This window comes from Cyanistes caeruleus, chromosome 2, assembly GCF_971803275.1.
Source record: "Cyanistes caeruleus chromosome 2, bCyaCae1.hap1.1, whole genome shotgun sequence".
Lineage (NCBI taxonomy): Eukaryota > Metazoa > Chordata > Aves > Passeriformes > Paridae > Cyanistes > Cyanistes caeruleus.
In genome coordinates, this window is record NC_141702.1 from 117,710,631 (window position 1) to 117,733,912 (window position 23,282).

General features: G+C 38.2%; 1 protein-coding gene across 14 annotated transcripts in view; it reads left to right on the plus strand.

Moving 5' to 3' along the window:
* The window catches only part of USP34 (ubiquitin specific peptidase 34), a 117,174-nt gene that overhangs the window by 82,196 nt on the left and 11,696 nt on the right, over positions 1-23,282 (plus strand). For all 14 annotated transcript variants that reach the window (XM_086874069.1, XM_086874108.1, XM_086874098.1 and 11 more), the window contains exons 42-68: positions 84-267; positions 3,366-3,529; positions 4,540-4,605; positions 5,742-5,888; positions 5,977-6,033; positions 6,134-6,211; positions 6,883-6,977; positions 7,926-8,098; positions 8,431-8,584; positions 9,355-9,433; positions 10,306-10,359; positions 10,455-10,550; positions 11,479-11,543; positions 11,640-11,715; positions 11,813-11,860; positions 12,228-12,293; positions 13,500-13,580; positions 14,725-14,810; positions 15,923-16,091; positions 16,175-16,249; positions 16,787-16,938; positions 17,338-17,386; positions 17,474-17,578; positions 17,774-17,818; positions 18,849-18,953; positions 20,875-21,022; positions 21,997-22,631. In XM_086874069.1, the coding sequence (XP_086730195.1) occupies positions 84-267; positions 3,366-3,529; positions 4,540-4,605; positions 5,742-5,888; positions 5,977-6,033; positions 6,134-6,211; positions 6,883-6,977; positions 7,926-8,098; positions 8,431-8,584; positions 9,355-9,433; positions 10,306-10,359; positions 10,455-10,550; positions 11,479-11,543; positions 11,640-11,715; positions 11,813-11,860; positions 12,228-12,293; positions 13,500-13,580; positions 14,725-14,810; positions 15,923-16,091; positions 16,175-16,249; positions 16,787-16,938; positions 17,338-17,386; positions 17,474-17,578; positions 17,774-17,818; positions 18,849-18,953; positions 20,875-21,022; positions 21,997-22,631 (3,252 nt within the window). The remainder of the gene's footprint in view (positions 1-83; positions 268-3,365; positions 3,530-4,539; positions 4,606-5,741; positions 5,889-5,976; positions 6,034-6,133; positions 6,212-6,882; positions 6,978-7,925; positions 8,099-8,430; positions 8,585-9,354; positions 9,434-10,305; positions 10,360-10,454; positions 10,551-11,478; positions 11,544-11,639; positions 11,716-11,812; positions 11,861-12,227; positions 12,294-13,499; positions 13,581-14,724; positions 14,811-15,922; positions 16,092-16,174; positions 16,250-16,786; positions 16,939-17,337; positions 17,387-17,473; positions 17,579-17,773; positions 17,819-18,848; positions 18,954-20,874; positions 21,023-21,996; positions 22,632-23,282) is intronic.

The following is a 23,282-nucleotide window of genomic DNA, read 5'->3' on the forward strand; positions in this document are numbered from 1 at the left end:
GTTCCTAGAAAATTGTTAATATGTGATTTATCTTTCAGGAGTACATCCAAGCTGCTAAATGTGCCAATGTAACTGTTTTCCAGGAGTTTCTGAGGGACATCTTCAATCTCCTGTTCTTGCTGCCCAGTCTGAAGGACAGACAACAGCCAAAGTGCAAGTCCCACTCCTCCAGGGCTGCTGCTTACGACTTGCTGGTGGAAATGGTGAAAGGTTCTGTGGAAAACTACAGGCTGCTGCACAACTGGGTGATGGCACAGCACATGCAGTGTAAGAACCATAGGCACAGACAGCTTTGGAGTGTTTCATGGCCACTAACTCTGCTCTGGCAATTTCAGTCTATAGCTCTGCTATCTGTCCCCCATCACCTGGGGTACTGTCACACGAGTATTGGCATCTTTTGCTCACCTACCAAATTCAATCCCATAATAATTTCTGTATCAGATGTTCTTAAATATGGGTTATTTAGAGTGTGTGGTCCTGTTAAACATTACACAGGTAACATTGGATTCTGCATGTTTCATCCTCTTGTGGTGGATTTAATTTCCCTTTTTCATTTCTAACACGAACCATGGAATATTTATACATAAATCAAGGTATAGAAACCACATGGAGGTACTGGACTTAGGAACAGCCCTGTCATGTTTTCAGAGTCTCTGGTCTCATTGTAGTTCATTTCAGTCTGTACCCAGATATCTGCATAAAGCAGTTTTGCTGTGCCTCTTGACTTCCATGCTTCCTGCCTTTTGGAACCACAGTTCCTATGTATAATATGGAAATCATCAACATTTCAAGCTCGTTAATATTTTATCTTTGGTTTGCAAATCCTCATTATGCACTTTTAGCTTGCTAGATTTCCTTTCATATGCCCAGTTTAAACTTCTCTAACCTGAGGTTCTGTAATTTATTATAATCTGTGGAATTGATTTTGGTGCCTTACAATTCAGCAAGCAAAAGAGAAATCTGGTGATAATAATAATTTGTGATCTATTCTCATATGCCTGGGGCCTTCCAAGTCCTCCTGTTCTCAGAAGAAATATGAAGAATATATTTTATGAAAATATTGGATATTTATGTTTGCTGTGAGCACATTGTCTGCTCCTGAGGTTGTCTCTGTCTCTCCAGGTGCAATCATTAATTTTTTACAATCAGTGTTTTCCTCACTCCAAATCTCAGTAATTCCTCAGTGTTGAAGTTTTCTGTAACATTTAACACGGTTCTTACTTTCTTCCAAATGCTCTTCCCTAGATTGATTGATTGTTCCATCCCAAGTTCTCCAGAGCCATCTGCTCTGTGTTCCTGCTCCATATCCAGGATTTCTCACTTGCATGAATGTTAATTTAATACAACTGGCACTGTGCTGTTGTCAGTGTGGTGTGCACCCAACACAGGACTTGGGATACCTCATTTGTTTAAGGGTTTGTTATTGCATTGGTGTGATCCAAGGATTATTGAAACTGGGCTTTTCCACTTTGTTATCCCTGTAATCTTACGAGTCTTCAAAAATCTGAGTCTTAGGCCTGTCCCTCCATCCTTCTTAGGAGAAACATTAAGGGAAATATTAGAAATTTCCATCCTGTCTTTGGTTTTAATGTGTCTTCTTCACAGGGAGGGTTCACAATTCATTCAGGTTGATCTTACTGAAGAGTGGATTTAGGTACCTTCCATTGTTCATAAAATTTCTTCAGTGTTTTGGAGCTTTCCTTCTTTAAAGACTGATAAAACCCTTCAGTTCAGAGAGTAGGTACTTCACTTTCCAGCAAGTTTAAGATTATGATTGGTGTTGTGGATGGAGCCAGGAGCATCATCAGGAGGTGGAATAGAAAGAAATGCACGGTCATTCTGAGACGAAAAAATTCAGCTTTAGTTTGCTTAAAATAGAATGTGAACATGGCAAGTTTGGTTTCAAGTTTCCCCCTCTCTTGCTGAGAAAAATCTGGTTTCTATAACAACAGAGAGGAATAAAGAAGATAGACATCAGTGAGCCTCAAATTTGCCTTTCCAGTTAAGATCCATATGGAGAAGGAAAAAATTTATTACACAAATGAAGTCAGTCACTTAAAAAATCCCAGGGTGGGGAACACAGGATCGTCCTGAGAAAGCCCTTGTCAAATTCCTGAATGCTCTTTGTCAGATGGAAGGAGGTGGAAGATCCTCTCAGCTGCTCTGTGAAGTACAGAGAAGTCAACTGATTGCTTTGCAATTACAGCTTGATGAGCTCTAAGCAGAGAGAGATGCTGAGTCCTTTCATCAGAAAGCATGAATTAGGATGCTGTAATTTAGAGGGTGCAGTTAAAAGAGGGAATTTGGGATTATTCTGCCATGCTAATGACCTTCTTTTAGGAGGTGAAACCTGCAGGGGAGCTTTGTTTCAACTGGCTGACCAGCCTAGGTAACCTGAGGTCACACCACTGAGATTTGTTAAAACAGGAGACTTAAATCTCTTTTCTTCCCTCCTTGGAGCTTCAGGGCTTGTAGTTGTTCTGGTGCCAATGCCAAAATGAAGATTACAACTATTATTTGTTGTGCAACAGAACATCTTGTGGGTCTGGTCTCTGGAGACCTGAGGATGCCAAATAGTTTCTTGAATTTTTGTCTGATAGTGTGGATTGAGAAGAATCCTTAATGAGTCTTTCATCTGTGACAAAATAATTAACGATTGATTTCAAGTTTAAATCTTGAACCCCCCATAGATTTTATGGATTGTAAAATAAATCCAGACTATTTTGGGGCATTTTTTTTTCCCTTCTTGATCTGAGCATACACTTCAGCAGAGGTGCTGAGTTATTTGTGGGACACACTGTGTTTCCAGAGAATGACGTCTTTGGGGATGAATACCAAAGCTGGATGCATTGCAGGGGTTTGTGTCCAACTTCTTGGATACCAAGGAAGATTTTCTAAGCTGGTTTCCATCTTCCTGACTGGCAGATGAAGAGAACTTTGCCATTCTTCTGATTTTTTGGCAGCCATATCAGAACAAGGCTCATGAAAGAGTCCCTCAGCCCTGCCAAACGTGTCCGGTGCCTCCAGAAATCCATCGCTACATCTCGTATGAAATACAGAGGAATTGCAAATGGTTTTTTCAATCTGATTCACTTGTGCTTTGGAGAGCACAGCTCTTGCTGCCCCAAATGGTGTGGCAAGAAGGCTGCTGCTCTATCCAAAGATTTTGAAGATTTTTCTGAGGAGTATATAATCCATTTTCCTAAAGATCAGGCACAGTCTGGCTCGTGCCTGTAAATGTACAGTGCATAACCAGGTGACACTTTATTAGTGCAGACATCAAGCTTTTCATTATATTTCTATTTTTGCAAATTACACGTTGAATTTACTGTTTCCCTGTCTTGTGTGATTGCTGCTTTTCACAGCTTCCCATGCACCTTACAAGTGGGATTATTGGCCACACGATGATGTTCGTGCTGAGTGCAGGTTTGTGGGTTTAACCAACCTTGGAGCCACGTGTTATTTGGCCTCCACGATTCAGCAGCTGTACATGATCCCAGAGGCCAGACAGGCAATTTTCACTGCAAAGGTGAGTGTGGGGCTTGGATAGAAATTAATATTCAGAATCAAATCAAATACTGATGCAAATAATGAAAAAATACAGATTTACTTCTAAGACTTATCCTAGGTAAAGAATATTTGGTAAGTATTTAGTCTGCTTTCTGTGTGGTTGGATTCTTCTGCTGGTATCTGAAGAGATTTTTTTCCTGAAATATTTAATATGGTAGGTTCTTAAGGTGGCATTGGAATAAAATGTTCTCAAAGTGATAATTCTGTTGCTTTCAACTAGGTTGATTCAATTTTGAGTTTATGTGAATTTCTGTTGTTTCTTAACTGCTAATTTGTCATTTTGTTAACAAATGGTTTTTAATGAACGTTTATAAAGTCACAGAGCACATATCTCATGCTAGCAGAAGTGCAGCAGGTCCTGTAGATTATCATGCATTGGTTAACTTCCAGAAATATAATCTTATCACTTTTATCTCTTCATTTTAAGAGAAAAATGATCATTTTGGTCCCTGACATCAGCAGGACAGATAAGATGTGTGAAACACCCTGATTGGCGATGACCTCATCATTTTCTGTTATTGTTCATTGCTGGTACTTGTCACATAACTTCTGGATTAGCCATTTGTAAATGCATATGAAAAGCTAAATAAGAAAAAGGCTGCTGGTCTGCACAGGAAATGCATTATGAGGAGGGCTGTTCAGAACCCTCACAACATCTGTGAATTAAAAAAAAAAAATTCCAAAACTTTATAATACTTTCCCAAAGGCTCCTATCTGCAGTTAAGTTTTAGAAAATAAGAGTTATTTTTTTCTCAGGTTTAATGTTGACATGCCAAAAAAAGTGTAAAATAAATAGAAAAATTCTAAATGTTAGATAATAGACTGTGTGTTCGTGTACACAATAATTTTTCTAATGGTCCATAATAAAGTCATTGGGATTTTATTTGAATACCTTTTTTATGTGTGTTTTTGGAAAGTAATAAGCAAAAAAAAAAAAAAATTAACCCTTCTTTTATTAATTTCTGTTAGTATTCAGAAGATATGAAACACAAGACTACTCTCCTGGAACTCCAGAAGATGTTTACATACCTAATGGTAGGTGTGAAAGAGAGTATTTTAGAAAGTATCCCGTTTTAGAGATTCTTTGTACATAGCTCAGGTGAATCAATGAATTACAGAGGTGTAGGGGAGGTGGAGTTTCCCTGGTGATAAAATAAAATCCATTCTTTTTATTCATTGCTCCATTTTCCTTGCTCCGTTATTTAAAGATCAGTTCATTGAAATACAGCATAATTTTGAGATTCCAGGACCAAACAAAATTAAAGCAGTTCCCAGGTTTACACTGTTGTTAAAACACTGAAAAAATTCTGAAATAATGAAAAAAAACCTGAGGAGAGTTGAGTGTCTTGACATTGGTTTTGTGTAAGAAATTCACAACCACTTTGAAGACAAATGGGGAAAAGAATCTTGACTTTTAATGCCTCCCATGAATCATAGAAATTATTAAATTAGGTGTTCACATAAGCAGAAAGTAATACAGGAACATAAAGTCATACCAAGACTTACCATGATTTAAATCTTGAAGAAAGACTTTATTCTAAAAATGGTAATATTTACAGGAGATTCTGTCTTGTTGTACACCCTTAAAAGAGAACAGAGTAAGTCCTGTATTCCCAGAGTGCAAGGCAGTGGAACGGGGAATATTCTAAAGAATTGCTTTATACTGCAAATTCTTTTCTCTGGCTAAACACATCCTGTTGAAAACTAGATGAAAACATAGAGGAGTCTGAATGAGAATTGAGCACTTGGCAAGATTTAAGTCAGCAATGTCCAGAAATACATAAATACAAGCTGATGTTCTCACATTTTATTTGATGTCTGAACAGATATGCAGAAACTGCACATGTCACATCTTCAGCCAAGAGATTTTATTTTAATGATTCATTTTATGAAGTATTCACTAAATATTTTAATACTTTTTCACTAAGGATGTTTTACTCACTGGTATCATGGTAATGGTTATCAATTAGTTAAAAACTGCTTTGCATTTCAGCAGAAACATTCAAACATATAAGAAGCTTACATAAATCCTGCCTAATAAGCATATTGTATGTAAAAGATGTCTTTTTTGAAACAGATATTTGTATATGTGTGTGTGTGGTACATCTGTGTAACTTGAAAATAAAAGGATTTGGGTTGATTTGGTTTTGTTTGATATGTTTTATTCAAAGGAAAGTGAATGCAAGGCCTACAACCCAAGGCCTTTCTGTAAAACCTACACCATGGATAAGCAACCCTTGAACACTGGAGAGCAGAAGGACATGACTGAGTTCTTCACTGACCTAATAACAAAAATAGAGGAAATGTCTCCAGAACTGGTGAGTTATTGAGAGGGAGCAAAAGGGAGCTTGACAATTTAGGGATTTGCTCAAATTTCCTTGACAGAATTTATTCATTCATTCGCAGAAAAACACAGTGAAAAGTTTGTTTGGAGGTGTTATCACAAACAACGTCGTTTCTTTGGTAAGTGTTCCTTCTCTAGCCTGATCTTTTAAAGATTTTTTTTTTTTCCTAACTTCTCAAAAAAAGTTATTTCATTGCTTTTTCTCTTGCATTTGTTCAGGACTGTGAGCATGTGAGCCAGACAGCTGAGGAGTTCTATACAGTGAGGTGCCAAGTGGCAGATATGAAGAATATTTATGTAAGTAATGCCAGGCTGGGGTGAGTCTCACAGATCTCCGTTACAAAGGGCATAAAACACTGCCACACACTTGAAGGTGAAGATGCTTTTTATCTGCACTCTAGTTTTGGGGTGCTTTTAGGATGATACTATGAGGTAACTTAGTTTCAGTGCAGTGTGCCATCAGCTGGAGCCATTTGTCATTGACCATTGTTTTATAGTCAATAATCACTATTTACTTATTTTATGTGGTTATTTTATATGAGAACTGTAAATGTCAATAGATTTAACATTTACAAGTACTACTGCTTATGAAGTTAATTTAAAGCTTACACCAGCATAATTCTATGTTTTCAAGCTTTTCAAATAACCCTTAATCCCCACAGTTGAAATTTGAGTTTAAAGGATTTCAATTCTTTGAGACAGCTTGGAATATTGAGTACCATTTTTATGAGTTGGTTCTTTAATTCTGTGTTATGGGTTAGGAACTGGTTTTCCTGTCAAGCTCTTCTCTTAATTCAGGTGTGTGCTCTTCTGTGAAAAATTCTGTGTCTTTATTTTCATAACTTATGGAAATGTTAATTAAACTCAAAGTAAGATTGAAAGGGAGGGATTTGGAAAGCAGGCCGTGTAAGCACAAGATATAAATATCCAAGATAAATGTAAACTCCTTTTTTGTTTGTTCCATGTAGGAATCTCTTGATGAAGTAACTATTAAAGATACCTTGGAAGGTGACAACATGTACACGTGTTCTCACTGTGGGAAGAAAGTGCGAGCTGAGAAAAGGTGTGGCTAAGAACAAATAAATATTCTTAAATGTTTCTTTTTAGTAAATCACTGAAATTCCATTTGGAGTAACAGTAATCCTTTAGATGGAACAGGAGTGCTCTGTTACTCAGTTTATACCATGTAGCCCTATAAAGATGTGATCCCTCTGCAAACAGGAAATTAGAAGGAAATCAAATTTCCAAAACAAAGAATCTGAAGTGTCTTAGCACAAGACACAGGAAAATGTTTGACCTTTTTTTAATTTAAAAATCCCAGAAATTAGTACCTTTTGAAACATTAGTCCTGGGTGTAAAATACTAAATGCTTTCAAAGGTTGGTTGGTTACTCATTATGCAGGATAATTGTTTAGGTTTCATGTCACCCTGAATTTCTTAATTAAAATCTGTAGCTTTAAAAATGTTTCCATGTTTTGCAAAGTCTGCTTAGAAAGTAAATTAATATTTTATGTTGTCTTGGTATTGCAGCTAAGAAATTTGTTAGAATTGGAAAACCTTGTTGTTTTAAATGACATGAGTGAGAGAATAACTTACTTGAAAATCATTATTGCAAATTTTGAGATTTAATGCAGGAGATGTTCTGCCTTGAAATTTGTCTTTTGGAAGATGATAACTCCCTGTAGTGAGGGGATTTGCATTGTTGAATTCATTCATGGCTTATTTTGTGATACTATTTTAGAAAACTGGTTTCTGCCATATGAGTAAATTTTTGCAGTTTCTTTCCGAGGTATAATGACAGCCTAAATAGAATTGTTTAATGGGCTGAATTTGACCTTCCTGCTGCCTGTCAGTCTGCCCTGCTCTGGGGCACTGTAAGAGCTGAATTTTATATTTGTCTTAGCAAGAGATCTCCAATGTTAGACTTGAAAGAAATGTTTAAAAATCTCTGTGAAAATACAATTCACCCTACTAAAGCTTTTGTAAATCATGTTTATTTGTGGTCCTTCAGGGCATGTTTTAAGAAACTACCTCGTATCTTAAGCTTCAACACCATGAGATATACATTTAATATGGTGACCATGATGAAGGAGAAAGTCAATACCCATTTTTCATTCCCTTTACGTTTGGATATGACACCCTACACTGAAGATTTCCTCATGGGAAAAAACGACAGGAAAGAAGGTTTGCTCATAAAATGGATTCAACAAGCTTTAACACTGTTTGTGTACACACTGTGTATTTATCTGTGTATTTCACTTCCTGTATACAGAGCAGAACCAAATAAAATCATACATAGCTTTAATCAACAAAGTTGATTCCCTAAGTCACACACTGCATTTTGCATATGAAAAATGGCCAATTTTTTGTTTCAAATACTGTTTAATTTGAATTAATCTTATATTTCCCTCTAAAGTATGAGGGGAATTGCAAATAGTTACATAGGATTTGTTACTAATGTTGAAGTTTGGGTGTTTAGGAAATAACTGATGAAATATGGTATTGAATTCTTTCAGGTTTTAAGGAAGATGGTGGATATCTGAAGGAAACTGAGAGTTATGAGTATGACCTGATTGGTGTGACAGTTCACACAGGAACAGCAGATGGGGGGCATTACTACAGTTTTATCAGGGACATTGTCAATCCTCACGCTTACAAAAACAACAAGTGGTGAGCCATGCCATTTCTATTTCCATATTTTTTGTAACTATAAAGCTTGTTGGCTTTGTTAGATGCAGTTCTGTAGGGGATACATCCTGGAGGTTCCTGTGGAAAGCACAGGATGTTGGAATTTGATGGGTGTAAGGATATTAATTTATTGGCCTCTGGATCAGTAACCAGGAGAGCTGTGTGATCCCTTGGACACAGAGGTGGCAGGGAATGCTGTGCTGGCCTCACCACAGCCAAGGATGGCTTCCTGATGGAACTAGACTTGAATTATTTCAGTACAAAAGATTTCCTAGAGTGTCCTTCCTGAAATCTGCTTGGTACCTTGGATGAGGATCCAGCTACATTTCTGGATGTAGAATTTGGGAAAGGGAAGGGATGTTGGCATGGAAAGGGGGAGGGTCTTGCTAGGAGACAGAAGGAAGCAGGGAGCACTCTGCCTTCTACTTTTGGATGTGGTATCTCCATTTCTCACTGAAGCTCTGGAATGGGAGACAAGATTTCCTTTATTTCTGTTCTCTAGAGTAGCAGAGCATTTCTGAAACAGGACCAGCTCATGACCTAATCCCTGCTCCAGTGGGGATCCACTTCCTTGTTTGATGTTATTAGAAGGGAGCCACTTTGGGACCAGATTTTTATTTGCTGGGTTCTAAACAAGCCTTGGGAACTTAATAGGAATATTTCAATCTGAGGAATCACTGGAAGTGCCCATTAGGCTTTATTTGCCCCTAGAGATGAGCAACAGCTTTTCAAAGCTTCTTCCTGTCTTGCAGGTACCTTTTCAATGATGCTGAAGTTAAACCCTTTGATTCTGCCCAGCTCGCTTCTGAATGTTTTGGTGGAGAAATGACTGTAAGTTGTGACCTGAATTTTTGTCATGTTCAGCTCTTCCAAGTATCTGTTACAGCCTGGTACAACCCAGGTCTTTGTATGAGGTTTTAAAAGGAAGCTGTCAGAAGTATAGTACAGGTATTACTAGTGAAGCAAAATTAATTATCAAATGTCTCTCCAAACAAGAGGTATTTCTTTACTAGGTCTGTTTTTTATCATACCATTTAATCAGGTATATAAAGGTGATTCTGTAGCTAATTTAGGAATCCTTGCTTGGGGTGGCTCCTTAGCTCAGACCATTGATGAAGGAATAATTACTTGAAGCTTAGGTGTATTCTGGAATAAACAGGGCATTTTGATCTTTGTTTATGCCTTGTGTCGCTGCCTGTGACATGAGCTGGAATATTTTTACACATTATTACTACAAACAACACTCAAATGTCCTCAGGTTGTGCCTGAATTGGTCATTATTTGTAGCTGTGTACATGATATAAAGCACATTACAGATAAAACAGTATCTTACTAAAGCAGTCCTGTGTATAAGACAATTTCTGTTGTCTGGGAAAGACAATATGCTGAAATAAATCCAAAAGATTCCTTTGTTTGGCACATGGATAAAATACCTTTAGGTGCCTCTAAAGAAGAGGTGTCAGTGAGATGGATGAGCCAGGAAATTGCTTGAGATGGAGGTAAAGTATTGCATAGTAGCTTTGAAAATTCAGAAAAGGCCACTGTAGAAGAAAAAAAGGAACAAGACTGCTTTGAGCAAGAACTAAATTGTCAGCAACCCTCATAAATGTCATGAAATAAATGTGCAGGTGAACTATCACAAACTGTTAGAAACTGAAGCACTGAAAAGCTTGTAATTAATGGTTTTGCTTTCTTCTTGACAGACAAAAACTTACGATTCTGTTACTGATAAGTTTATGGATTTCTCCTTTGAAAAGGTATTTCTCTTCTAAACCCTTGTTCTATGATTATATTTCTGATTTCATGATTTCTCTCTCAAAGCAAAAATTATACAGATGTTTTTTTCTCCAAGACTCACAGTGCGTACATGCTGTTTTATAAACGGATGGAGCCAGAGGAGGAAAATGGCAAAGACTACAAATTTGATGTTTCATCAGAATTGCTGGAGGTACAAGTTGATTTGTTTTAACACCAATTTTAAAACACTCTGGGAGGTCCTGAACACATCAGAAATCTGAATAAACATAGGAAAGCAAAAAGAGTTTAAATCACTAAGGTGACAGTCCTTTCATTTAATATTCTTCCTTAGGAGATTGCCATGGGATAGGAAGGGAATTGGGATTTACATTTTACATGAATTTTAGATGTTTTCTCATTCTGTCCTGTATGTGGGATAAATCCCTTTCTAACACCTGGAAAATCTAATGTCCCTGCTCCCTCTGGCCAGAAGTGTTGCTTCAGCATCTGCCACGTTTTAGGTTCTTAATTTAAAACGTCTCCTCATTCCTAGCCAGCAAATCAGATCATGCTTTTATCCTTCTTGGTCTTAATAATATTAATAGATTTTATCAGAGTTAAACGTTTAAACTTTATTGCTGTGAGCATCACTGTGAATTGATGTGATCAAAAACATCACTTTAGAGAAAGGAACAGGGGACATGGCATGAAATCCTGTTCTGGTTTAATGATGGAGATGGAAATCTTACTTGTTAGGAATTTAACAGAAGTTCTGAGAGTGCAGCAAGCTTTGGGTTAGACTTCAGCTGTGATTCTTTTTAAACTTGCTATTCCCAAAATTTTAGCCCAAAACTCTGAATAATTAAATTGTAAAAATGAGGCCACAGAAAGAGAGAGGAGAAGGTTTGAAGCTCTGTTCTGCAGTCCCATGGTAGGCAAAACCAATACTCACTATAGTATGAATAAAACAGCTTTGAGCCAGTTCTTTAAACTAAATAAAGTGCTTTCAGAAATAATTTTTCATGCAGAAAAGTTTTGGGGTTTTTTTAGCCTTGGAATCATTTAAATATTTTTAAAATCATACTTAAGTAGTGAAATAAACTGCTTTCTTGTATCTGATGGTAGCATTTTTTCTTCAGTGGATATGGCATGATAACATGCAGTTCCTTCAAGACAAGAACATTTTTGAACATACATATTTTGGGTAAGTTTTTCTTTTAAAGTGTAATATTAATGCTTCTTTTCTTCTTGCAGATTATCATTATTTATTTTAATTAACAAATAAAATTACTGACTCTAGGTTTATGTGGCAGTTGTGTAGTAGCATCCCAAGTACACTACCAGATCCAAAAGCGGTTTCTCTGATGACAGCAAAGGTAAGGATTAACTAAGAATCTCATCTTCTATTAACTATTTCCTTGTGTACATTTTAATTCATGCATTCTAAATTAATGGTGCCATTTTTTTTTCCAGTTAAGCACTTCCTTTGTACTAGAGACATTTATTCATTCAAAGGAAAAGGTATTCAATTTACTTGTAAATTCTCATTAAGTAGCTGCATGAACCTAGTGAAAAGCAGATCTGTACTTTACATTTTAAAGTGGAATTTTTGAGCTGTAAAATTGCCATATATGATGCAAAATTAATTTTTAGAGTGTCATTTACCACATTTGTAGTGAGCACTGCACAATGGAATATAACATGTATGTAAAAATGTATGGACTGTTATTTATATCTAGGTGCAACCTATTATTAATTCATAAAATGTTGATTGTTTATAATTATATTCTTAAGATTTGGTGCTTTACTGAAGCATTTAGAAATGTTTAAAGATTATGCTGGAATTCATTAGCTGAAGTTACAGTTTCTTCTGTATTTCTTTTCACAGCCTACAATGCTTCAGTGGATTGAACTGTTAACAAAACAGTTTAATAACAGTCAGGCAGCTTGTGAAGTAAGTGACTTAGGAACTCAGCAAAGTACAAACCAACTTTCTATATATTGTTTAACTTTCCTGGAGGTTCGTATCCCTGGAATATTTTGGACTATGAACTACTGTATTTGGTGTATTTGTGCTCTATGAGATGAAATTCATCCTCTCTGATAACTGCAGATTCTGGGGAATGACTGAACTTTTATTTGCAGAAGTCTGTGTTGAGACCACAGGCCAAAATTTTTTTGTCACTGGAATATAAGAGAAAGCCAGTGTCACAAATTCCTTATTTGATTATTTATTTGATTATTATGTAGTGGTTTGTGTAATGAAGGCGTGCTTAAATTAACTCACGCAAGAGACACGGAAAGACAATTCAGTGTGATCTTGTTGAAAGCAATTTTGAGATACTGAAGAAAAGTTTGAGATTGTTTCTGTGATGATTTAAATGTACAAGGAGTCCAGCACAGACTGTGTCCTGCCTTAGACTTTATTCAGTAGAAAGGAATTAAATCCATTATTCTTTTATAAATTGATTCTGGTTGATAAATTATGTAGCATTCGGTATTTGGGTGTGCAGTTGTCTCAGGTGTAATCCTGAGATGTTTGAGTGAAGACATTTAATATAGTAAAGAATGCTCAGGTACAATTAAAATAAAAGTAAGAATGTTGATTCTTTATTTTAAACTGTCTTTCCTGTGACTCAAACAAAATTCTGGGAGACTCAGAAGACTGAGCCATGTTATTTGCTGAGTCTGACTTGGAATGAGTCATCCTCTGTCAGTTTTATACTTTCTGGGTCTCTGGAGGCCGTGAGGCTTTTCCACATGTTAAAATGCAAAAGGGATCTAACTTGGGAGGCTCTGTTTAATGCTGTCACTCTTCTGCAAGATTCTTCAGGTTCTGCTTTATTGTAAGCATAGTTTTTATACTGTTGACATCATTTTGCAGGATAACTGTGTTCTTCCAGATAATTTTCTAATGGCATGCAGAGCACAGGGATAAGAAGATACCAGATAGAAATTCATATTGCTGTTTACTGCTGTTGATCTTTATTTCTTTATTCCTTCGTGCACAGAAGACTTTTAGATTTCCCTTGGATTAAAACTTGCCTATTCCTTAATAATAGTAACATCGATTTCTCTTCAGACTTTAATATCATGCAAAAAAGAAGATTGGACTAGAGCAAGTGTGGAACAAAACTAACACAGTATGTATCTTCTGCAGTGGTTTTTGGATCGTATGGCTGATGATGATTGGTGGCCAATGCAGATTCTAATAAAGTGTCCCAATCAGATTGTGAGGCAGGTAAGAAAAAAGTTCCTTTCCAAGTCAGGTGACCGCTTGACCCGTTACCAGAAGCAGACTGACTGTGATTCTGATGGCTGTGATTCTGACAGTTTTACTGAATACCTGTCATTGTCTGATCCTTCTCCATTCTTGCAAATGATTTAGGGAAGATATTTGGCCATGGAAATGTTACTGTTTGAAACAATCCCAGCATAGCTGTACAGTCAGGGTCACTAAATCACAGTAGATGCAAATAAAGGTTTCTATGACTCCTGCATGATCTCTACAAATCTGAACACTTTACATTAAAAAATTGGGGTTTTTTTCTAACTTAATTCAACTGTAGTTCATCAAGCTCCACCTTCAGAAAAAAAATAAATAAACTGTTTACATTCAGTACTCCTCAAAGCTCCAGTTTGAAACTTCTGTTTCTAAAATGTTTGTGGGTGGAGGTAATTGTACAATATAATGCCCCAAGGCTCTGTTAATACCCTTTTCCATAAATAATTTTAAAATACCCCCTTCACATTAGTAGCATTTGGGCATTCACAAATCCAGCTATTAATAGTGTCACTTACAGGTGTGCTTTCTTTGCAAGTTGTTAAGGTATAAACTTTAACAGTTCCTTTATCTCATCTGGATTCTTCAGTTGGATTTCTGGTTATTGAAGTGATACTTCCATACAGGCCCATAGATAGTTCTTGTATGCAATGTGTCAGTAAAAGAATGTATTGAATGGGAAAACTCTTATGCAAAGTCTTAGGCAAGGTCTTCTCATGAATGCTTTACAAAATAAAAACTACTGGAAGGAATTTCCTTCAAATTTTCACAAGAATTCCTATGAGCTAGCAGCAAAATTAAAAAACATCTTGCCAAAATATCAAAATGTTTCAGAAAATAGAGATAGAAGAGAAAAAATAGAGTCAAGTTTGGTGCACACCAATATTAAAAGTTGGGTCTAGGGTTCCTGCATGAGATCTGTTCATAAATTCCAGGTTTGACTCTCTGTTAAAATATGATCTCAGCTTTGTCTTTCAAACTTGGAACCTGTGAAGAGCTGGCAGTGGGACTTGGAGGCAGAATATTTTTTGCTTAGGAATGACATATCGACCTTTTTGTAAAGGACTGAAGGTGTAGAGTTCATTCCCTTCTCTGTTTGCAGATGTTCCAGCGCTTGTGTATCCACGTGATCCAGAGGCTGAGGCCGGTACATGCACACCTTTATCTGCAGCCAGGAATGGAAGACTGGTAAAATAAACCCTCTGCAACTTCTGTTCATTCCATGCACTGCTGCTGCTGCTTTTATTAATGAGTCAAACAGTTATGTAAAGCTGAAATAGTGCTAATTGTTCTTCATTATTCTGCCCAAACTGCTCTGAGTTATTTAAAAATACCACTAGGGTTGGAAAGGGCAGCGTCTGATTGTTTGAAGCATTTGCTCCCTTGGAGTAGGTTTTCAGCATGGTCTTTATTTTCCCTGTCACTTGGACACTGCAGGTGTAAATCTCACTCAGACTTGAGAATCCTACTGTGAATTGGATCTGGAGGCACAAAGGTGGAAATTTTTATTAGTACATCCAGTAAAAGAGTTTGGAGATCAGCGGTTAATTCTATAACTAAATTACAGGTTTTGTCAGAAAGGAGAAAGAACCCTCTTGGATTCTCCTTTGCTCTTGCTTATTATCAAGAAATCTGTCACTTTATCTCCAGTTACGAAATACACAAACTCTTTTTGATTCATGATGAGAAGAAAATAGTGGGTTTTCTTTCACCTTTTGTGTTAAAGTTGTGATTGTGATAATAAATTTTCCTCAGAGCAAAAATGGCAGCAGCATTAGTAATAACTATGCTGCCATATCAAAATTCAGAAGATGCAATTTTCATGGCAAAAAGTAGAATTTAATTTGCTTTGGAAGCCTTACTTGAGTCTGTGACTTGGTTTTGTTCAGTAACAAGATCCAGCCCTGAGCAGATGTTTAAGGCTGAGGGTCAATGTTCTCTGCCTTGCAAGGGTGTGTTCAGGAGGGTGCCTTGCCTTGGTTCCACAGCTATGATTGCATTCTCAGTAAATTCAACAGGCAAATCAAGAGGATGATTTTAAATGGGAGATCCAAAATTCTGTTGTTCAAAGAGTTCTTCTTTTCCTGAGCAGCATCCTGGTGCAGAACACTCATTTGACAAACCTTTCTGCATTTCAAGTCCCTGATGCTCCCTGGGGTTGGGATGTGTTGTTACCCAGGCTGTGGATAGGGGTGAGAGCAGGACAGAGCAGGAATTTTGGTGTTTGTTTGGACTGGCTCAGGATGGCTTTCTGCTCTGTTACTGTGCAAAATCCTCACCCTGGCTGTTGTTGCTGCCAGCTCTGATGACATGGACGGGCCCGTGGAGGACATTGGGAGCCGCTCGTGCGTCACGCGCTTTGTGAAGACGCTACTGTCCATCATGGAGCACGGTGTCAAACCCCACAGCAAACACCTCACCGAGTACTTCGCCTTTCTTTATGAATTTGCCAAAATGGGAGAGGAGGAAGTGAGTACAGCCTTGGATTTGGGGAGCTGCTGGTGTCTGTCCACAAATGTATTTTGAAGTAACACCATCCCTGCCTTTTTCAGAGCCAGTTCCTGCTCTCCCTGCAAGCCATATCCACAATGGTCCATTTCTACATGGGAACCAAAGGGCCTGAGAATGTAAGTTGGAGTATTTTATATAACAAAAACTAATCTTTCCGGTTTTACATCTGTGGTCATTGCTGCTGTGTGTCTTGAATCATCTTTCTGCTGTTAAATTAAAATTGCTTCACTTCCACAATTTTTTTCAATGTTTAAGTGAATAGAATATTAAAAAAAATATATTGAATTGGCTCTTATTGTTTAGTGTAGAAATAAGTACACAGTAAAAACAATTAAAGTTGCCCTTAACTTGTTACTAATGATAGTTCTATTAACAATTGATTACTTACTCCTATTATACAACTTAGGTTCTTAAATTTTCCTGCCTTTTTTGTTAAATAAACCGTATCTTCAGCCAGCCTACGTCTTGCATTTGTAAATACAATTTTGTTTATGCAGAGTGAATGTTTCAATGTGAAAATCAAGGGATTAGATCCTTACCTGGTTTGATTCGTGCAGTGATGAAGTTGTTTGGAATAAAGGACAGGATATGCAAAGGCCCTTTGAAATGAAGGCTCAAAATGTCCACACTGAAGCTCTCTGTGTTTTCCTTAGCCCCAGGTTGAAGTGCTTTCTGAGGAAGAAGGGGAGGAAGAGGAGGAAGAGGAAGATATCCTTTCTTTAGCAGAAGAGAAGTACAGACCTGCTGCACTGGAAAAGATGATTGCCCTGATTGCTCTTCTGGTGGAACAGTCTCGCTCAGAAAGGCAAGAGCTTCTGAAAAAACAAACTCGATTTATAATTTATAGTTCAGAAAGGAGTCAGAGATTTTATGGGCTTGTCTGAGGGGTTTTATTGTGGGCTTTTTTAACAGCATAAATAAGCTTGTATATAAGCCCATTATATTTTAATAACTTAAAAAGGGGTTGTCATTGTGGACCAAATGAAAGACTTGGGTTAAATACTTGGACACATTCAATTGCCCACATTTGGTTTTCTTTTTTTATCTCATTCAAGTAAAAAAATTTTGTTTTGGTTCACTTTTGCATCAACACCTTTATTGTCTTTTGTGATACTGAAGAATATGAACTAACTCTCAGTCCTGAGTGTCTCCCTAACCATAATCATAGCTGAAAGTAAAATGATAATTTTCTTCTGTATTTTAGGCATTTGACCTTGTCACAAAACGACATGGCAGCACTGACGGGAGGAAAGGTAAGTTCAAAGTGACTGCTTCAGCCTCCCAAACCCTCTGTGGTGTGCAGCTGTAGGCAGTGTACTGTATCTGCTTATTTGTTGCAGGGTTTCCCTTTTTTATTTCAACATATCCGTGACGGGATCAACATCAGGCAAACCTGCAACCTCATTTTCAGTTTGTGCCGCTACAACAATCGCCTTGCAGAGCACGTGAGTAGCAGGGACATGTAGCTATTTATTGAAATCTCCTCCAATAAGTGTCATGGGGGAATTATTACTATTATTATTATTATTATTATTATTATTATTATTATTATTATTATTATTATTATTATTATTATTATTATTATTATTTTAACTGAATAAACACAAGTCTAAGTGAGTTTTGTGTGTTTTCTTTTCAAGATTGTGTCAATGCTGTTCACATCTATAGCAAAGCTGACACCTGAGGTATGTAACCACCTGTCTAGTAAATAATCTGTGGTCATATTTGCCTGGTTTAAATCACAGAAATAATCCTTTGCTCACCAAAAATCTTGCGTGGAAGATGATCCGTGGAAGTTTTTGTGCCAGTAAATGAAGCCTAACTGCACTGTTTATTAAGTTTTGTAAAACAGAAATTTACTGTTACTTTTTTTCTGTAAACAGAAATTTACTGTCAAGAAATTACTCAAGATGAAAGTTTTATTCAAATCAAGCAACATTTCTAGATTCTCTACCAGTATGAATTTCTTTCAAATGTTGGTAACATTAAAATATTGTGTGCAGGAATAAATGGAGATAATTAGTTATTATCTGTCTGTTCAAGATTTGGGGCACTGTTTTGCAGTTCTGTGCTGGCAAACACATTTCACATTCAGACTAAATTCCTGCCCTTGTAATAACAAAAATACTGAGTTCCAAATGGATTCCAGATGCAAAATGTAATTATAGCTGTAACCACGTTGTTGAAACATTGTTAAAAGCTGGGTGAGTCTTGGCAGTGTAAAACCTCAAAATGGGATGCTTTTGGATAAACTCCCCAGGATCCATATTCCATGTTATGTAAATACATAAAAATAATAACTGAGCTGGTGAAGTCTTCTGTAAATATAAACCAGGATAAATTGGTGAATTCTTCAACAATGGACAGATTGATTCTTTGCTTTTTCCAGAATAATGTCCCTATTTGCTATAATACATACATACATATATATAAAAATATATAATATATAATGTATAATATATAATTATTTATATATATATATGTATATTTCCTCTAACTTCTCCTAGTTGCTTTGCACTGACTGTAACCAGGGGCTTAAAATATATATATATATATATATATATGGATTATGTACAGATGAAATAGTAAGGAATTAATGTATTGTAGTTCTGAAGTTCATAGAAATCTTACAATCATTGGAGTTTTAAAAAAAACCCTCTTAGAAAATGTGGATGAAATTAAATATTGGATATTTTTCCCTTTTCTGCATTACAGGCAGCCAATCCTTTTTTCAAATTGCTCACAATGCTCATGGAATTTGCTGGTGGACCTCCAGGAATGCCACCCTTTGCTTCTTACATTCTGCAGAGGATATGGGAGGTACAATATGTAAAATAAAACAGAAGCTAAATTTTCTTTCTCTTGTTGATTCTTTTATGTCTCTTTTGCATTTTGTCGTCATCCTTCCTGCATCAGTCCGCAATTTTTTATTACCATTCCTCTTCTGAATAAATAGCAACAGCCAACTGACATTAAAAAGTTCTGTTGTAACTTAATGTGGGGCCAATGGCTCTTCCAATTTAACTTCAAATTTTAGTTTCATGAGAAATGAATTGATTCATAATAAGGGCCTAGAATGCTTTTTCTAGACAAATTCCACTCAGTTATCTTTTTGCAAGGCCTCTAAAATGTTTCAACACCCATCATTTGGTTGTGGGGTTCTTTGGCCTTTATGTACAGATTCCTTGAATATTCATTTGACATTTTTGGTTCTTTTTAAAATGTCCATTAACACTTTTAGTGCTTAAAATAGTGCTAAACTGAGTCTGCTGAATAATTGTTGTGTGCAGGACCAACCTTGCTTGTGTTTCTAAAACGAGAGAGAGACTTTTTAACCAAGTTGGCACAGGGATGAATTCCTTGATCTGAGCCACAGATAAGCAATTAAAGCTTTTTCTTCACCTGCTCTCTGAGTTCCCAGTACAATTTACTGTCTTCATTCCTGGCTGAGAATAGCAGGGCCAGCCTGGAGACTGCTGAGGACCAGCTCATTCCCTTTAATTCCCTTTAAAAAATGGGGCTGGAGCACTGTGGGACAGGACATGGATTGCTGTTCCAGAGGGTTCCCTCCTGGTCAGGAGCAGCTGTAGGATCACAAGTGTTGCCAGTGATGTGATGGATGAGCTGTAACTGCTGCACCTCAGGTAAAGGGAGTTCCATCAGCACATCTCAAGGGGCACAGTGACACCCAGCTGGTGACACAGGTCCAGGGATATAAATTGTGCAGGCAGGGATGTGAGACCCAGCAGTGAATGCACAGACTCGGGGTGTAGAATTTACTTCTACAGCCTCTCCAGCTTCTAGAAGTCGTTAAAAAGTGATTGAGCTCTGCAGACACTGAGAAATTACTGTCTCTTTCTTGGACATTCCCTCCAGCCATTATCCAGGAAACCTGACAGAGCAATCTGTCATTTCTAAATAAAAGGAGGAGATTGTTCTTAAGGTGTATATTTTTAAAATGAGATTAAAATTTTATAAGCAGAGTTATGGTCGTGTCAGCTGCTCATATTCTTTAGGTGGGAGTAGAGGAACTGGGAACAGCTTCAACAAGCCAGTTACTACCTCTGATTCCTTAGGGTAAAATTTTTTCTTGTCTGGGCACCTGGGCCTTGAGTTTTTAAAAACTAACAAAACAACAAACTACATTTATTGACTTCATGTCAACAGATTTCCAGCTACACAGAGCCAGAAATGCACAGGAAGCCTCGTTTTCTCCTCATTCTCTGAAAGTTTGCTGGCTGCACAACAGCACTCACTGCCTTTGGAAAGTGATGGATGAATTCATTCCTTGAAATTGTATATTCAATAAAAAAATGTAATAATTACCCTCAGCATGAAGCTGTATGAACATCTTTGCATACAATTTATGTTCTTTTGATCTAACTTATAAAAATATTGTTTCAGTGTTAGATATTTCTAAAAAATACTTACTTATAAAGAAAAGATTGTTCTTAGTGCTTACTATTTCAACTCCTAAGTATCTCATAATTTGCAGAAAGAATAGGCAGAGTAGTTTCCTGGGCTTAGACTGAACTTTGAAAAAACAAGGTTCAGAAGCAAAATCCGGTGAAATTTAATGAGGTTTTCTTTGGGTGCAGAGCAGCTCAGTGTTGCAGGTGCTTTGATAGACCTAAGTGATTTTAAAAAGAAATGTTGAAAGTGATTTTAGGGGTTTTTAATACAATCAGTGCATAGTGGGAAGATTAATGTATTCCTTTGGATTTTCCCCCCTCTCCTTCAGGTCATTGAGTACAACCCCTCACAGTGCCTGGATTGGCTGGCAGTGCAAACACCTCGGAACAAACTCGCTCACAGCTGGGTCCTGCAGAACATGGAAAACTGGGTTGAACGTTTCCTCCTGGCACACAACTACCCTCGAGTGAGAACTTGTAAGTGAATTTTAATTGGAGGAAATTTGTCAGCTGTTGTACTCAGTTGCATGCTCCTGTGTTTGTCTTTTCTTCCTTTTCCAGTTGTTTTGGAATTGCCGGGTTTTAAAATTTTAGGATAACTGTGGTGCCTCATCCAGAGGTGTTACCAGTTTTGATGAAAACTGTGTTTTCATTTGGTACTTTGAATGATACATTGGTAGGTTCTTTATTTTAAGTGGTTAATCTACAAGTTCCAGGAAAAGCTAAAGAAGGAAAAGAGGTGATTCCAGAGGTTTTCCATTGTGCCCATCACAAGGCTGTACAAGAGGTGGGAGCAGTACATGTTGTCCTTCCACAATAATCTTCAGCTGAGTCCTTTGAACTTGTAGATCAAGGAGAAGCCGCCTGTGCTTCTCCCAGATTCCAGGGTATCCTGGCTCTCTGGTTTGTTCTGCCAGAAATCACACTGTCACACTGCCAGTGAACGTTTTCAGCCTTCCCTGTGTCAATTTTCTTTACAAAAGAGACTCCATAGTACAGGCCACTGACCTTTAACACATTTCTGTGGCTGAGGGAGATCTGAAAACTGGAGGCACAGCTTTGCAACAGGCTCCAGTTGTAAACATCTCTGAGGAGGTAATGACCTCTTGATTGAGCATTGGGCAACTTCAGTCATGGAAAACCTCTGAGATGCATTGTGTGATGAGATCTGGGATCACATTCTGTGGTGGGATGCATTATTTCAGCACAGGGAGAAGCAGGCAGCAGACAGGGATGTAGGTAGCACCTCCCAGCACCACCTCGAACGTGCTTTGTACCACTCTTAGCCACTTGGATTTTTTTTTTTCTAGTGTGAGTACAGTAATACCAGATTCTGTAAAACGCTTTGAAATCTGTAAATGGAACATGCAGTGCAGTTTGATTGCTGTTTACATGGCTGTTAAGCAGGTATGTCACTGTCAAAGGTGTAACAAATCTGTTTTTATTTGAAGCCGCAGCCTATCTCTTGGTGTCGCTTATTCCAAGCAATTCCTTCCGTCAGATGTTCCGATCGACCCGCTCTTTGCACATCCCCACACGGGACCTGCCCCTCAGCCCCGACACCACAGTAGTTCTGCACCAAGTCTACAACGTGCTCCTTGGCCTGCTCTCACGAGCCAAGCTCTACGTCGATGCTGCTGTGCACGGCACCACCAAACTGGTGCCCTACTTCAGTTTCATGACGTACTGTTTGATCTCCAAAACCGAGAAGCTCATGTTCTCCACTTACTTCATGGACTTGTGGAACCTCTTCCAGCCGAAGCTCTCGGAGCCGGCCATTGCCACCAACCACAACAAGCAGGCCCTGCTGTCCTTCTGGTACAACGTGTGCGTGGACTGTCCCGAGAACGTGCGCCTTATCGTGCAGAACCCCGTGGTGACCAAGAACATTGCCTTCAATTACATCCTCGCGGACCACGACGACCAGGATGTGGTGCTCTTCAACCGCGGGATGCTGCCCGCCTACTACGGCATCCTGCGCCTGTGCTGCGAGCAGTCCCCTGCCTTCACCAGGCAGCTGGCTTCTCACCAGAACATCCAGTGGGCCTTCAAGAACCTCACCCCTCACGCCAGTCAGTACCCAGGAGTAAGTGACAGACCCCACAACGCGTCAGCCCGTCGTTCCTGCGTCCCCGTTCATCCAGTGTCTCTTGTAACTTCACTGTAACTTTCAGTGGTGGAACTATTGCACGTGGGTTTCCTGGGGGAAGTAATTCGTGTCTTTAGGTGCATTTGCTAGGCTTTAGGGAGGATTGGTTTGGGTTTTCCTTCCTGGGTGGCAGCTGGAGAGCAGTTGTTGTTTTCTGGGAGCAGGCACTGCAATGTTTCTACTGTTCAACATTCCAGCCTAGTCATAGAAAACAAGGAATAAGCTTTGATGGTGGTCTCTAGAAAGGAGGTTGCATTATAACAAAGGGGGAGAAATTCCCAATTTCTTCTTTGCTTTCAATTTCTGGAACAGGGCCAAGATTTAGCCTGCTGCATTCCAGGGGAGGAGAGTCTGGTGTTCCCTTTGGGAACACTCACATAGCTTTGGCAGAGCTGTGTGGAGGGAGTTGTGCTGTCCCAACATAGTGACACCTGCAGCAGGGAGCAGGTGCTGGTTAAAGCAGGCTGTGTGTGATGCTCAAACAACAGGCTTACAGGGGCTGGAAGAGACACCAGGCCTGGGTTTGAATGATTACCCAGGGAGTAATGCTGTGGGATCCTTTGGAGTGTGATTCCCATCACTGTGGAG